At 41.5% G+C, this 15,348-nt stretch overlaps 1 protein-coding gene across 6 annotated transcripts in view; it reads left to right on the forward strand.

Moving 5' to 3' along the window:
• Window positions 1–4,831: 4,831 nt before the first annotated feature.
• Window positions 4,832–15,348, forward strand: part of Mysm1 (Myb like, SWIRM and MPN domains 1) — a 38,383-nt gene continuing 27,866 nt past the window's right edge. For 5 of the 6 annotated variants that reach the window (XM_041652242.1, XM_041652243.1, XM_041652244.1 and 2 more), the window contains exons 1-6: window positions 4,832–4,922; window positions 9,376–9,451; window positions 10,986–11,056; window positions 13,201–13,278; window positions 13,368–13,391; window positions 15,094–15,172. In XM_041652242.1, the coding sequence (XP_041508176.1) occupies window positions 4,861–4,922; window positions 9,376–9,451; window positions 10,986–11,056; window positions 13,201–13,278; window positions 13,368–13,391; window positions 15,094–15,172 (390 nt within the window). In that variant the 5' untranslated portion in view covers window positions 4,832–4,860. The remainder of the gene's footprint in view (window positions 4,923–9,375; window positions 9,452–10,985; window positions 11,057–13,200; window positions 13,279–13,367; window positions 13,392–15,093; window positions 15,173–15,348) is intronic. The other variant, XM_041652246.1, reaches the window with a different exon arrangement.

The raw sequence follows: 15,348 nt of genomic DNA on the forward strand, positions 1-15,348 counted from the left end.
TCCCAGTCTGGCTGGTGTTGGAGAGCTCCCATTAGCTCAGGTACACTGTTTCAGTGGATGTACCCATCATGGTCTTGACCTCTTTGCTCATATTCTCATTCCTCCCACTCTTCAACTGGACTTTGGGAGCTTGGTCCAGTGCTCTGATGCAGGTCTCTGCCTCTGTCTCCATCAGTTGCTGGATGAAGGTTCTATGGTGATATTTAAGATATTCTTCAGTCTGACTACAGGACAATGCCAGTTCAGGCAGCCTCTCCTCTATTGCTTAGGGTCTTAGCTGGGGTCATCCTTCTGAATTCCTGGAAATTTCTCTAGTGCCAGGTTTCTTACTAATCCCACAATGACTCCCTCAATCAAGATATTTCTTTTCTGGCTCTCATCTCTGTCCTTTCTCCATCTCAACTATCCCATTCCCTCCCTCAAGTTCTCCTCACCTCTCCTCTTTTCCCCTCTTCTTCCCCTTTCACCCTCTCTTCTCCCCCCCAAGCTTATATTCCTAATTTTGTCAGGTGATCTTTTCTATTTCGACTTTCCAGGTGAGTCTATATATGTTTTTCTTAGGGTTCACCTTGTTACTTAGCTTCTCTAGGATCATGAATTATAGGCTCAATATCCTTTGTTTATGGCTAGTATCCACTAATGAGTGAGTCCATACCATGTTCATCTTTTTGAGTCTGGGTTACCTCACTCAGGATGGTGTTTTCTAGTTTCATCCATTTGCATGCAAAATTCTTCCATTTCCTTTTATGTGGACTGCAACCAAAAGGTGTAGCCCAGATGTAGGGGAAGTCTTTCTACTTCAGATATTCCAGTCAAGAAAACCCCTCACAGGCATGGGCAACTGCTTAGATTTTTGTTGATTCCAGATGTGGTCAAGTTGATACTGTTCTTACTAGATTTTATACATTGATGTCATCATATACCTTATGAATCTCAGACATCATTTGTTGTCATCAACGTCGTTGTCATCATCATCACCACCACCACCACTTCTATTATTAGCCCAGGCTTGCCTTGATTCTCCCACCTCCTCCTCTAGAACACTGGGAATTGACAGGCACGTACTACCATGCATGGCCTATATTTTAACAGTTAACAATCTTAGATTTAAATATGAAGGAAAATTTTTGCATATGGAGCTAGAGGGATGACTCAGGCAGTACAGTGCCTGCTGCTCAGTATGAGGACCTGAGTTCAAATCCCAAGGGGGAGAAGTGGAGTTTGGTGGAATGAGCCTAGCTTGAGGAAACAGAGACAGGAACTTGCTGGTTGACTTGTTTTGCTGAATGGGTGAGCTCCAGGTTCAATGAGAGATTCTGTATAAAAAAAAAAGGTATAAAATGATAGAGGAAAATATTTGACATTCGCCTTTGTCCACTATAAACTGCATACATTTATGCTGACACAAAGGTATAAGCATGTATATATGCTCCCTTCTTCTTGAAGGATGTTGTTCAATAATTTTTGATCTCTCATACTGTGTATGTCTTCCAAAAATTTTTGTTGGGGACAGTGGTGCTTGCCTCTAATCCCAACACTCTGGTGATAGAGGCAAGAGAATCTTGAGTTTGTGGCAAGTCTCAGCTACATGACAAGCCCTGTCTCAAAACAAACAAAAACAAAGTCGAGTTATCATTTTTGGAAGGTTTGTTTACAATAAATAGAGCTTTAAGTGGACTAGTTATTTGCCTCCTTATACTTTAGACATATTGCTTTACAACTTTCTGGATTCCATTTTTCTCAACAAGAAATTTGCTGTCAAAGGAAAATCTTTGTCTACTGGTTTTGAGTAACTAACCTTTATGACAGCACAATATAATTTGTTTATGGAGTTCCTTGAATCTATTAATTTAATATTTTCCTCAAAATAGGAAACATCTTTAGTCATTATTTTCTTAAATGTTTTACTGGCCTGTTTTCCAGGGATTCAAATTACAGATATAGTGGGATGCTCAAAGTTCTCATTGAATAACTCAGTGATCCTTTGCCATTTTTGTCTACCAGTTTCTGTCACTCTGTACATTTCACTTGGCTGACTTAGCTTGTTATATCAGGTTCACTGATTCTTTCTTCAGGAATATGCACTCTCATTAGTACTATCAAGTGTGTTCTTCATCTCTGAAAATAAAATTTCCATTTCCAAAGGTTCAATATCATTCTTTTTTTATATTTCCTGTGGTGCCTGCACCACCTGGAACCATGTTTGGGCAAAGGTCTGGGAGTAAAGAACACACAAAGACATGGGTCACTCTTGAAGCAAGAATGCCAATTTTATTATGTTCCAAGGCAACTTATATAGTGCTCTCCTTAACTAGTGGCCATACCCTAGCTCTCAGGATTTTTTTACTGCAAGCCCACTGGAAACTACTTCCTTGTTATCAGGAACTCATGAGGGTCCCATGCTCAGAGCAGCTACTAGCATAGAAAAAACATGTTGTTTACTCCAGCAGGCAAGGGGTCATAGAAAGTTCAGGGTCTGAGGGTCTGCAGCTCCCAACAGCTTCCCATGTCTCTATTAACTTTTTAAACACACAGAGTAGAGCTATAACCACTGTTCTAATGTTTTAGCTTAGGGACTCTCACATGTCAGTTCTAGCATAGGAACTCTCCTGTGGAAATGGCCTAAACATAGCAACTCTAACATCTGTGTTGGAACCAAAAGGATTCCAATGGATCACTGTTTCCTTTCCATGGCCTTTATTTTCTTACTTCTTTGAATGTCTAGCTATAGGATGCCCGACATTGTAACTTTACCTTGCTATTTTCTAAATACTTTTTATTCTTTTAATTCGACATACTGCTAGAAAGAAATAATGCAGTTAAGCTTCCTGGAAACAGTGTATCCTTTCAGCTTTTGTTGGTTTTCTGGGCAGTGCCAAAGCAATGACCTATCTACCCAATAACATGCTTTACCACCCAGGCCACATCCTTCACATTGTCTACCCCATGAATGATGAGGATCTCTAGTCTGTGCTGCAGTCTTGCTGTCTTGCAAGTGTGTGTGGTCCTTAAACATGGCTGGGGTGATGAGGGAACGAAGGTAGGACAGGAACTAAAGAAATAACAGACATATACACAAAAAAGCTGGAGTCAGGTGGGCTGAGCACACTCTGAAAGAGTGGCACGAGCCACACCCACAGCACAGAAACCACAGTACAGAACCTCAGCACAATTACTGTGTACAGCTTAGGGGCAGGAGTAAGCTAGTCGCTAGGAGCTCTCTGCAGGGGCGCAGTCTCAGGCTGTAAACACCAGGAGGAAGAAGCTGCACTTGCTAGTGTTTGCACACTGTAGTCAATTATTCATAAACATTTATACTTGGACCACAGAAAGGCTTTGCCATTCTGAGCCTGACCCCTACTGGAATGGCTGCCCCATGGGTCTGAGGCACTGGGTACTTGATATGGCTATGTAGCAATACACATTCATCTGGGATTTTGTTTGTTTGTTTTTTGCTTTTCAAGACAGGGTTTCTCTGTAGCTTTGGTGCATGTCCCGGAACTAGCTCTGTAGATCAGGCTGGCCTCGAACTCACAGAGATCCGCCTGCCTCTGCCTCCCAAGTGCTGGGATTAAAGGCGTGCGCCACCACCGCCCGGCTCATCTGGGATTTTAATCACTTGGAACACGGTCAAGGCTTCCTCAGCCCCTCCCACTGTGTAGTAAAAACAGGCACCATTCCTGGCCTTGCCCGGGTAGTAGGCACTGTAGTGGTTCCTCTGATTTTTTTTTTTTTTTTTGGTTCTTTTTTGAGTTAGAGACTAGTATCTTTACTTTGCATTTCTCAAATTAAGTTCAAAAGCCATCCCTAAATGCCTATTCTGTGTAAAGCGAGCCATTAGTATTGATTACTGAGTAAGTCCTTTGATAACAAGCAAAGAAACAAAACAGAACTCAAAAAAAAAAAAAAAATACAGCTCCAGGTTGTCCTGAGGTTAAACCTCACACTGTTCAGCTCCTGAGCGCTGGGCACTCATTTTACACACTTCTTTCTCCATCTCTTGCCATCACACTCTCAAACGGAGCTGTGAAATAATAGTCTACGTTACCAGTTCGCTCAACATTTCCTGAGCTCCTACTATGTGTGAGACACCACGCTGAATGCTGACCTTGTGAGGGCCACCAGACAGGCTTTGTCCTTAAGGAAGTCACAGTCCAATAGGAGAGAAGACTGAGCCAGAGAGTCTTAACTATTTGGAAGACAAGACTCTAAAGCAGAAAATGCATAGAGGTGGGATCTAATTTCTTGGAAAACCGTTAAGTTCCTTGCTTCACAGATTCCCAGCAATGATTTTTATATGGTGAGCACTTAGGGCAGAGTTTAAAAAGCCAGTCTTCCTAGAGATATGCTTGGACAATCACATCAACGTTCTGAGTCTGTTTCCTTATCCGTGACATAAAATCCATGAAACCTGTACCTATTCCACTGGGTCATTCTAAGAATTATCTGTGGTGGGTGAGAGCATGCGGGTAAGCGTGTGTGTTGTATGTGTGTGTCTGTCTGTCTGTCTGTCTGTGTATGTGTGTTTGTGTGAAAACAGACAGAACCAGAGGCAATGACTGTCACACGCACAGTTCATCAAACAAGGTCCCTAGTCCGAATGGAAAGAGATCTGCCGAGAGTAATCCCATGTAACACGTGAGAGAAGTGAGACACCCCAGTATCCAGGGAACTGGTGGACACAGCGTAGAAAGGTCTGCGAGTGGCCCGGTGTTTCACAGCAAGCCCCCTGGGTCTCCCACGCCAGCGCCGGTTCCTCGGAAGCCCCGCCTCCCCAGCGGCGCGCGCAGCACCAAGGCCCCGCCCCCGGCCCGCTGCATCTCGCGGGATCTCGTGAGTACGGCCGGGTCAGGTGCAGTCATGGAGGCAGAGGAGGCAGATGTGGATGTGGAAGGAGATGTGCAGGCGGCTGCACAGCCGGGGTGAGGCGCTGAGCGGGGTGCTGCGGGCCGGGCGGTGCTAGGCGAGGGTTGGACGATACGATCGCAGGGGCTGCGTCGGGACTCGGGCTGCTCCTGACCGGAAGTCGGCTGGGTCTGCGGATCGGGGCGTGGACCGAGCGTCCCGACCCGACTGTTTTTAGTTGCTTCCCGGAATGCAGTGGCCGTGTTCCAGTTCGGATTCCTTCCTGCATTCGCTTTGTCTCGGGCTCCTCACAGCGACTTGAACACGGGCATCTGGTCCAGAGGACCTGACTTCGTAGGCTCTTAGTTCTGCGTCAGCAAGCGACCTTGGTCAAGTCGTTTGATTTCTTCTTCGCAGAGAAAGTTGTGAAAACTTGCGGAAAGGCAGTTTTCAAGGGGGTCCAGATTTTATAGTTGGACAGTTCTGGTTTTCCTTCTGCAGTCGCTCTTCCTGTTTACTGTCACTGTGACCCGGGTCAAGGCATTTGAGCCTCTGCTCGCTTGCTTGAAAACTAAAGAATCACGTGTCAATCATACTGTTGGAGCGTCGATGAAGTAATCGAGAAGGATGCTTTAGCATACTTTAGATGCCCGACAGTGTTTTTTAATGTCTTAGAGATAATACAGTGAAGATCCAGTGAGGGATGTTAAACACCAGTGCCTGCAGGACGGGCGGTGTGGTTTTAAACTGAACCTGCTTTGACACCTTACTTTAGGAGTAAGAATTATCCCTCCTTTTAAGTAATGGGAACCAGAATGGGAGCTAAGGTAGAAGCCAGAAGACCTGAGTTGTAAATGCAGCCAATTACATTATTCGTAACTTGTCAGCAACTTCGTTCGAACTCTTTTGAACTATATGCTTTTACTAATATTGGTCTGGTTTTGGTCCATATAGTGGCTGGTATAATCCATCTGACTGGAGACTGCTTGATTGTATAGAGTACCGGCTTTCCCAATGAGTTACCAAAATAAGGAGCATTTACACATGTCCTGTGAACTCTTAAAGCATTTAAGAGTTACGTAAGGGGTAGTTAAGTTCGTATGATTATTTTTCTCTGGAGCTCTTGTGGGGAGCCCGAGATAAAAGCAATTCTTCACACTGGTGTAATCATTCAGTTTTAAACAAGTGCTTGTGAGTTTGTGGTTTTTAACTTTTGTAAGTCAGTGAGCTAAGTGGGCAGGGACAGTTGTTTGGAATTCACGAAGGAAAGAATTCGTCTCTGGTTCAACAGCATTACCTAAGAGCGTTGGCTCTATGCCTTTTTTCGTAGATTTATCTTAACTTTTCTGGTTGTGTTTCGTTTGTCTCCCTTTTTCTTTGTTGTACCGTTTTCTTGGCAAGGGTCTATTGGTGGCATTTGTAATGTTAACCTTATGTGTTAGGACTGAAACCCAGGACAAATGGCTGAGGTGCCCATTTAACATAGATCCTCCCAGCATCCCTAAGTCCTTAGCTGGCATACCCTGTGCCATACCCTAAATTTTTCCAGCCCTGGGCCTGGACTTTCCTGACCCCAAATACCCTTCCCTATATAATCCAGCCATTTTGGTCAACTGGCCCTTTTGGTCTAGCCTTTACTCTCTTGGTCAGTGTCTTCTCTCCCTTCTCCCCTTCGTCTCCTCCCATGGCTCTACTTGGGGTCATCTTGACTCTCCTAGATGTCCCTGCCTCTGCCCATACTCTCCCTTTTATCTATAGTAGACTTTCTCCTCTACCATACCTAGGAACAGTTATGTTCTTCCTTTTTTGTTTATTTTTCCTGATTGATCATTCAAGCAGGGTTATGAAGGTTCCTGATGTCAGCCTCTGCTTAAGGAGCATCATTGATGTTATTACCGGTGGAATGGTGCCCTGTGATGCTGGAGTTAGAATCATCTTGACTTGAGCATGACCGGTGCCCTTGAGGTGTGCTGTTATAGAGGACAGTAGCGTTTAAGGAGCTCTTGGGGATTAGTTTGAAACATATTGCTTTTAAGCACATACTGAAAGCTAGGTACAAAAATGGAACATTGCATTTTGGTTTTCCTTCAACTGTTATTTCTTCTCACCTTCCTTTTCTGTATGCTTTTAAAGACCTTGTTGGTGAAAGGTATGCTTGCTGCCATACCCAGTGATATCTTCAAGCCTGGCATCTCTACTGACTAAATTTCTGTGAGGTTCTTTTGCTGCCCTGCCATTCTGATGCAGTTCCTTAAGTTCCACCTATATTTGCTTTCCCCAGTCTTTCATTGGTCCACCTCCTTCTGAGCTCCAAACCAGGACTCTAGTTTCTCTCACATGCAGTACCTCAGCGCCTTCCTCTTTTTTTTTTTTTTTTTTTTGATTTTCGAGACAGGATTTCTCCAAAGCTTTTTGGTTCCTGTCCCGGAACTAGCTCTTGTAGACCAGGCTGGCCTCGAACTCACAGAGATCCGCCTGCCTCTGCCTCCCGAGTGCTGGGATTAAAGGCGTGCACCACCACCGCCCAGCTGCACCTTCCTCTTTAAGACCGTCTCTGCTGTCCCTGTTGAATACATGGCAGCAGCATCCAGCCAGTCCAAGAGCACAGACCTGTACTCCCTCCCCTTTCCTTTTGCCATTTTTCTACTCCCCCATCTGGTCAGGTTTTAAAAGCCCATTGGTATTAAGGATTATCCCAAATGACACTTCTTGTTCATACTGCTTTTTTTTTTTTAGATACAAGTTGTTGCTGTGTTTCTCTAGTATTTTTGTAATTCTCTACCGCTATTCTTCTTAGTCCCTTTCCATTCTAAAGTTAAATCTTTTTTACATCCAAATCTGATTTTTACCTTCAGTTTCCAATTGCTTTTAAGGCAAAGTTTTTTTTTTGTTTGTTTGTTTTTTTTTTTTTTTTTGGTTTTTCGAGACAGGGTTTCTCTGTGGTTTTGGAGCCTGTCCTGGAACTAGCTCTTGTAGACCAGGCTGGTCTCGAACTCACAGAGATCCGCCTGCCTCTGCCTCCTGAGTGCTGGGATTAAAGGCGTGCGCCACCACCGCCCGGCTGTTTGTTTGTTTTATTGTGTCATTTTGTTTTGTTTGAGCCAGGTTCTCATATAGCTCAGGCTGGCCTTGCTATGTATTAGACTCCTGATCCTCCTGCCTCTACCTTCTAAATTCTGGAATTACAGTTAAGTATCACCATGCCGGGATAGTTTTGTGGTAAAGTACTTATTCCTTAACTGTTACAGATCTCTGGTCCATTACCCACCCAACTGCCTTGTTTACTCATTCCCTCAATTGCTGATTATATTCTGTATTTCGCTCCCTGAGCATATATAGCAATGTGAAAATGAAATCCCTGCTGTCATAAAACCCTTAATTCTTGTTGGGTGGAACAGACAGTAAACCTTATGTGTGTGTTTAGTAAATGGACAAGGGTGAAGGAAGATGTTTGGATGGCTTGCCAGTTTTATTCTCATGCACTGACCCGGTAAGGGTCTTAAAGTGTGAAACCAATGGGCCCTTAGAACAGAGAGTGGAAACAATGACAGAAAGGGCCAGGCTGAATTGGATCATTTGGACCACTAGAGAGATTGACGTTTCAGAGGCTAAGAGGAAAATGAAGCCTGGCAGATGTGAGAGGAAAGGTTATTTTAAGCTGAACCATGTAAAGGAGATTCAGGGAGGCGTTCAGATACATACATCAGCGTGTGAATGAGGCTAATCCTTACTGTAGTATACTATATGAAAAGATTTCTGCATAGGCCCACCTGTTGCACTCTTGGTAGACCTAGTTGTGCAAAGGTTTTTTTCTACTGACACAGCCATAGAAGCCTTTATTAGACTCTTTGAAATCACAGTTGACGTGAGTTTAGAGCTGTTTGGTGTCAGTAGTTGAGAGAAATTGCTTTCAGTTCATAGAGTGTCTTATTACTAGGTTAGATCGGGAAAAAGTCAATAATTTCACTAGGAAACATAAATTTAATGTTTGCCTGTTGTGTGCTTGAAGTTGATTACGTCATACCTTGAGACCCTCCAAACCCGACTGTTCCGTCTTCTTGTAAGTGAAACATATATTGTACTTATTTCAGTGAAAAAGAAAATGACAGAATTAGTAAACTTTGATCTCTTGTGGATACAGAAATCTTCTAAATCAAATTACTTTTAAGTTAAGTTGTTGCTAAATTCCTTCAGTACCTTTTATTTTAGTTCTTACGTCTAGTTTTGTTTGTTTTTCATTTTGAGGGTGGTTGGGTTTGTGGCTTTGATAGTTCTAACAGATGTAGCTATAGAGTTGTGTGCATGTGTATACTTGTCTCTTGGCCTCAGCGTGCAGTGGCTTTTGTGCTTGCATTATAGCTTCCCCACACAGGTTTACAAGGTAGAGCAGGTACTGTTGGAGTGTTCCGTCTTTGGTAAGGAGGGGAAGGTGTCTGCTTAGCATTAACAATGGCCAGCCCTATCCTGTGTGAGTTATAGTTGTAAATGGATATAACATCGCTCTTCTATTAATTTTTATATTTATTACAGAAATGATGAAAACACAGCATCAGTCTTTCAAGATCACTATCTTGATTCAACATGGGGAAGGGAGCATGGCTGTCTTGTAAGTATGCTGTCCAGTGACTTGACACTGCCCTTATTGTCCAGAGCGCCCTTTTTCCTTTCCTGAGTACTAGTTCTCCACAGTCCCATAGGTAGTATATGGAAACACTTCCTTTAAAAATACAGAAGCCTTTTTTTTTCAACTAGGGAAAAACCGATCTCTTGAGAAATAAGTTCAGATTGATTTGATTAGGTATAAATCTCTATCACACGCCTCACACTTGTCAGCTTTGATTTCGGCAGGGGAAGGATGGGCATAACCACAGGGTCACGGCTTCATTAGCAGCAACTGCGTACTCGCCATGCCAGACAGCAGGGCAGGTTAAAGTGCTTCAAGGTAGATGTGACTTTGCTCTCATGGAATCTAGAGACAAAACAGGATCCTGGCAGGAAATAGGCAGACAAACCCTTTGTCGATTATGAAAGAAATAAGCAGTGTTGACTGAGGTTAGTAGAGTGGGGGAGTACTTGAGGAACAGTCAACAAAGGACACTGAGAAGGACACTTAAGTTGAAATGTAATGGGGAAAGTGACTGGACAAATGAAGACTTATAAAAACTGACATGCTCGGCAGAAGGAGTAACAAGTGTGGAAGCACCGGCTTATGCTCGAGGGTTTCAATTTTGTCTAACTGCGATGTCATTGAAATATTTCTATAACTTTCAGTACACACTAGTGGGTTCATTTTTGTCAAATATGCTTTGGGTGCTGTGGTGAAGAACAGTGGGGGAAGCAAGAGGAGAAACAGGAACTGGCTAGGAACCATTTGCAATAATGCAAGCAAGAGATCAGTGGCTTGGTCCTGTGTGTTCCAGTAGAGGTGTAATTGAACCAATTTGAATTAGATTTTAAAGGTAGAGCTGTCTAGCAGATCGCATATGGAGATGGAAGAGAAACGAAAGAATCCATCGTGATTCTTAGCCGTTTAAGTGGTTGATGGTGCTCTTGGCAAAGTTGGAAAGACAGGCGGACACAGGTGATACTGGATTCTGTTTTGTATATGTTTCATTTGAAAAGCCAGTTAGACCATCAAAAGGTCTTGTGTGGGATAGTGACTAGAATAGTCTGGAGTTTAAAGAGATAGGAGTTGAAATTTTGTAACCTTGAAACTTGAAATGAGTATGATCATTTACTTAGGGTAATGGAATTGAGTTTTGGAAATAGGTTAAGTAGTCCGCAAAATGCCTGAAGCCTAGGAGTTCTTTTGTGTATGGCAGCCATTATTACTGCTTACAGTTAAAGGGGCGTGAGCCTGGGAATCCAGCAGGCTTTCGTGTGAGGTTTCCTTTCTTCCACCCAAAATGCCACTCAAAATGCTGCGGATGCATCTGTGAACTGTTCGTACTGTCTCAGGGTGATTGTGAAAATCAAAGTGTGGCTGTGTGCTCATTAGTGAGTTGTAGCTGTTATTGTTTATATCATGTATTTATATATATTAGTGAGTTGTAGCTGTTATTGTTTATATCATGTATTTCACTCAATGAAGTAAGATAGCTCTTTAGGTAATGAAATATTCTGTTCTTTCTTTCAATTAGCCTTGGACTCTGGATAGCACCATCAGTGCCGAGAACAGAGCTGTCATCGAGAAAATGCTGTTGGAAGAAGAGTATCCTTCATCCATTATGAGAAGAGTAAAGGTTTCAGGGTTAAAAGCGAATCACTGCAAACATTATAGAAGAGGACATATGTAATTGCTAGATGACTGTTTAGCAATTCGACTGTGTCATTTTATGTCGTCTGAGACTGACACAGTGTTCTTGTTAGTCATGTCCACATGTAGGGTGTACATATTGCATAGAAATGGTAAAAGATTTAAGTCAGAACTCCAATTCCAAGCTTCCATTTTCAAAGTTATAAAAGCTAAAACTCAGAAATTCTACCTGTACAAGGCATACGTTTAGAACATGTGGAGCTTTTCACATTATACTCTGCAGTTTACAGATGTTATTTGAGGGGAATTTTAAATGAGAAACAAAATAAATTGATTTCTGTCCCCCAGCCCCGGTGGGGGTTAGGTCCTTATCTGTGACTCAGCCACTGACTGATTATTCTGATTGGTTTCAGTTTAACTTCGAGACTCAGTTGTTTTTTTTTTTATGTCAAATGAGAGGATATCAGTAATTTCAGAAAATTTCAGTAAATCAGTAATTTCTGATTTTCTGAATTTAAAGATTACTAGCAAATAGTGGCTTAAAAAACATTTTCCATATGCTTTTTATGGCTATCTGTCCACTATTATTGTTGTTATTATTATTATCATTATTTATGTGTATTTTTGTTTGCATGTATGTCTGTGAACCTCTTGTGTTCCTGGTGCCTGTGGAGACCATAAGGTTGTCAGATCTTCTGGAACTGGAGTTACAGACAGTTGAGAGCTGCCATGGGGGCGCTGGAATCTAACTCAGGACTTCTGAAAGAGCAGTTAGTGCTCTTTAATTGTTGAACCATCCCTCCAGTCCACTATTTAATCCAGAACTTCAGTTATTTTATTCTAAACTGCTCTATTAATTTAAGAATGTTTTCTATATCTTTAGTTGCCATTGGTTAGCCCCTTACACTGTAATTCTTCCCACATATTGCCTAGACTACTTTTTTTAATGAGAGGCACATTTAATCTCCAATTTCCTAGTAGCCTCATTTAAAATAAAATAAATGAATTTTTATATTATATACCTTTTTACAACATAAACTCTCTGCTTATATGAAAACATTGTATTTTGTGTGTGATAATATATACATGTGTGCAGAGCTCAGAGGTTGACTTGAAGTGTTTTCTTTATTTCCTCTCCAAGTGATTTTTCGAGGCAAAGATTCCTATGACCCAGAAGCTCACTGATTTGACTGGCTAGGTAGGCAAAAGCTCTAAGGATCCACCTGTGTCTGCCCCCTACTGCTGGGGTTATATGTGCACAAGCCACTGCACCTCGCTTTCTACATGGATCCTAATTAGATTCTTATGATTGTATAGCAAGCATTGATTGAACCATGTGTCTAGCCCCAAATGAAAACATCATTAGGGTTTCATACTAAGTCTTTGGAACTCACAGTACATTTTAATTTAGCGCTGCATCTCAGTTAATGCTAGCTGTGTTCCAGATGCTTGATGCTCACATGTGACCAGTGGCCACCATGTTGAACTCTGCAATTCTACGTTATTGAACACTCAAGTAGGCACTTGTTCAGTTCCAGATGTGAAAACAAGTAGAGTAAGAGTTAAACATAAGCTCTTAGACACCAAATGTATTTGAGAGGGTAAGGAGAACCTCTATTATGTAGACATGTGGTTGATAAAGTTCAGACTTAGGGAACAGTTTTGTGGCAGGCTAGTCCCAGCAGTGCTGAGGGCTGCTTCTTCATATTAGTATGGAGAAGAATCCTGAACTCTTTGCTGTGACTTTTAAAACTATGAAAACAGTGGTTCCCATATTATCCTACAACAAATTTCATCAAAATAGATGATGAAATACTATTCATATTTTAGAAGAAGATTGAGCTACTTTGTCTCAGGCATTTATGGTAGAGAAGGAAGGGAAACCAGCATTTCTGTGGTGCAGGGCAGGTGTTATGTGTGTGTTATGTGATCGTTCGTTCCTACAGGCAACATGTGAAGCGTGGACTTACAGCCCTGGGCAAGCTTCAAGAGGAATAGGTTTTCATTACATTTAAATGTCTTCACCAGTCAGCCTACTTGATAGTACATAAGAATTATATGACTTTAATATTGCTTAATTTTCCTTAGTGTCTACATAGGTATTATTTGTCTAATAAATCACTTCCAGGAAAATTCTGGATTAATCAAAAGGAAGATGATAAAAAGCACACCAACAGGTAAAATCAGTTATATTACTATTAAAAGTTTTGAGTTACAAATTTAGGAACTTCTTCACAAGCTTCCTGTTTTCTCTTTTCATGTGCAGTCTGCAGAAAACAGCAAAAATCATGTATGTACCTATTCTTATTTTAAAAACTTTTTTTAAAAAATAGAAATCCTTTTTACTTTTAAAATTATGTGTGCTCACTTGTGTTTCTGTGTATGTGTGTGTAGTGTCTCTCTCTCTCTCTGTGTGTGTGTGTGTGTGTGTGTGTGTGTGTGTCTGTGTGTGAGTGCGTGAGTGCAGGTTCCCCCCAGAGACTAAAGGTGTCAGGTCCATTGGAGCTGAAGAAACGGGAAGTTGTTGCAGCCTGATAAGTGTGCTGGCAATTGAATACTGTAACTACTGAGCCATCTCTCCAGCCCCTTTAGACCTTTTCAAATCATTTGAAAATTATAAGAAAATTCTTTTTGGAGACAGGGTTTCTCTGTAGCTTTGGAGCCTGTCCTGGAACTAGCTCTTGTAGACCAGGCTGGCCTTGAACTCAGAGATCCGCCTGCCTCTGCCTCCCGAGAGCTGGGATTAGAGGCGTGTGCCCCCACCTCCCAGCTGAGAAAATTCTTAACAATTAGATATAGTCAGTAGGAAAGCTGTCTCGTTTCAAAGGACAGGATATTATTTTGAAAGAGGGTTTTGGCGTAGATGTTAGAATACATACTTTTATGCTGTCATTTATTTGCCAGAATTTTTTAAATATGTCTTTCTGTCGGCAGTTTATCACAAAATGAAGATATATTATGGATTGATTTGATTTCTTTTTGTTTGATAGTTTAAAAATCATTATGTACAATTTCATTTGGATCTGTGGCTTCTAAAATTTACTTACCAAAATTGGGCTGGGCATACTGGTGCATGCCTGTAATCCCAGTAGTTGGAGGGCAGAATCAGGATTTCCACAAGTTCAAGACCAGCTTGTTCTATATAGTGAGTTCTAGGCCAACCAGGAGTACACAGCAGCACCCTGTCTCAAAAAAATTCTAGAAAAGTTAAAGGTTTTACAAATATGCTTTCTTTTTGATTGGAAAAGAATGGTCATTCTTTAGCATTTATAAACTCGGGTTTGAGCATGAACAGACTTTGGCTTTTGTATTTTGCTGTACAAAGTAAAGTCAATGGGAAGACTGGATGCTTGATGAAATTGGAGAGTTTCCTTAGTCTACTTTATTTCTTGTGATGCAGAATTTAATTCTTAGGCTTTGGGAATATATTAATGGCTGCTCTTTGTTTTCAGTCTGAGGCCATCTCCTTGTACCAGAGAGACTTCTTTTGCTCTCTTTAGTGTTGTCCTCACTCAGACCCAAGATTATATTGTTTGGGGCTGTGTGTTTGTTTGTTTGTTTGTTTGTTTCCCATCACTCTCTTTCATTCTGGTAGAACTAAGGAACAGGTAAACCTTATTGCCCGGGTACCAGCTGCAGCAGCTGCTCCTTCCCCTCCCCCCTTTTCAGTAGACTAAAAGTCTTTGTTTTAGCCTGGTGACTGTCTATAACAGTGGTTCTCAACTGGCTGCAGCCCATTGGAGGTTTCAACAACCCTTTCACAGGGGTCACCTACCACTATCAGGAAACACACACATACTGTTAGGATTCATAACAGTAGCAGAATTACAGTTTTGAAGTAGCAGTGAAAATAATTTTATGGTTGGGGGTTACCACATCATGAGGAACTGCATTAAAGGGTCACAGCATTAAGAAATTGAGAACTACTGGTCTATAACCTTTAGCTGCATAAATATGGAATGTTTCATTTCAGATTTTTTTTTTACCTTCAGGGTACATTCTCCTACAAAACCAGCTAGTTATTCAGTAAAGTGGACAATAGAAGAAAAAGAACTATTTGAACAAGGACTGGTAAGTAGAGAAATTTTTAACTTACAGTAAAATTATTCTAGAAGCAAAAATCCCACAACTTTTAATAGGACATAAGCTTAATTCTTTATTTTTATTCAACTATCTAGCATTGTGCATAATCCACATTTTTCATTACATATATTTGAAAACCAAAAATACCTTTTGTATGACTGTTT

The sequence above is a fragment of the Microtus oregoni genome, unplaced genomic scaffold (genome assembly GCF_018167655.1).
Source record: "Microtus oregoni isolate MIOR12 unplaced genomic scaffold, Mior012 000005F_ref0000423, whole genome shotgun sequence".
Lineage (NCBI taxonomy): Eukaryota > Metazoa > Chordata > Mammalia > Rodentia > Cricetidae > Microtus > Microtus oregoni.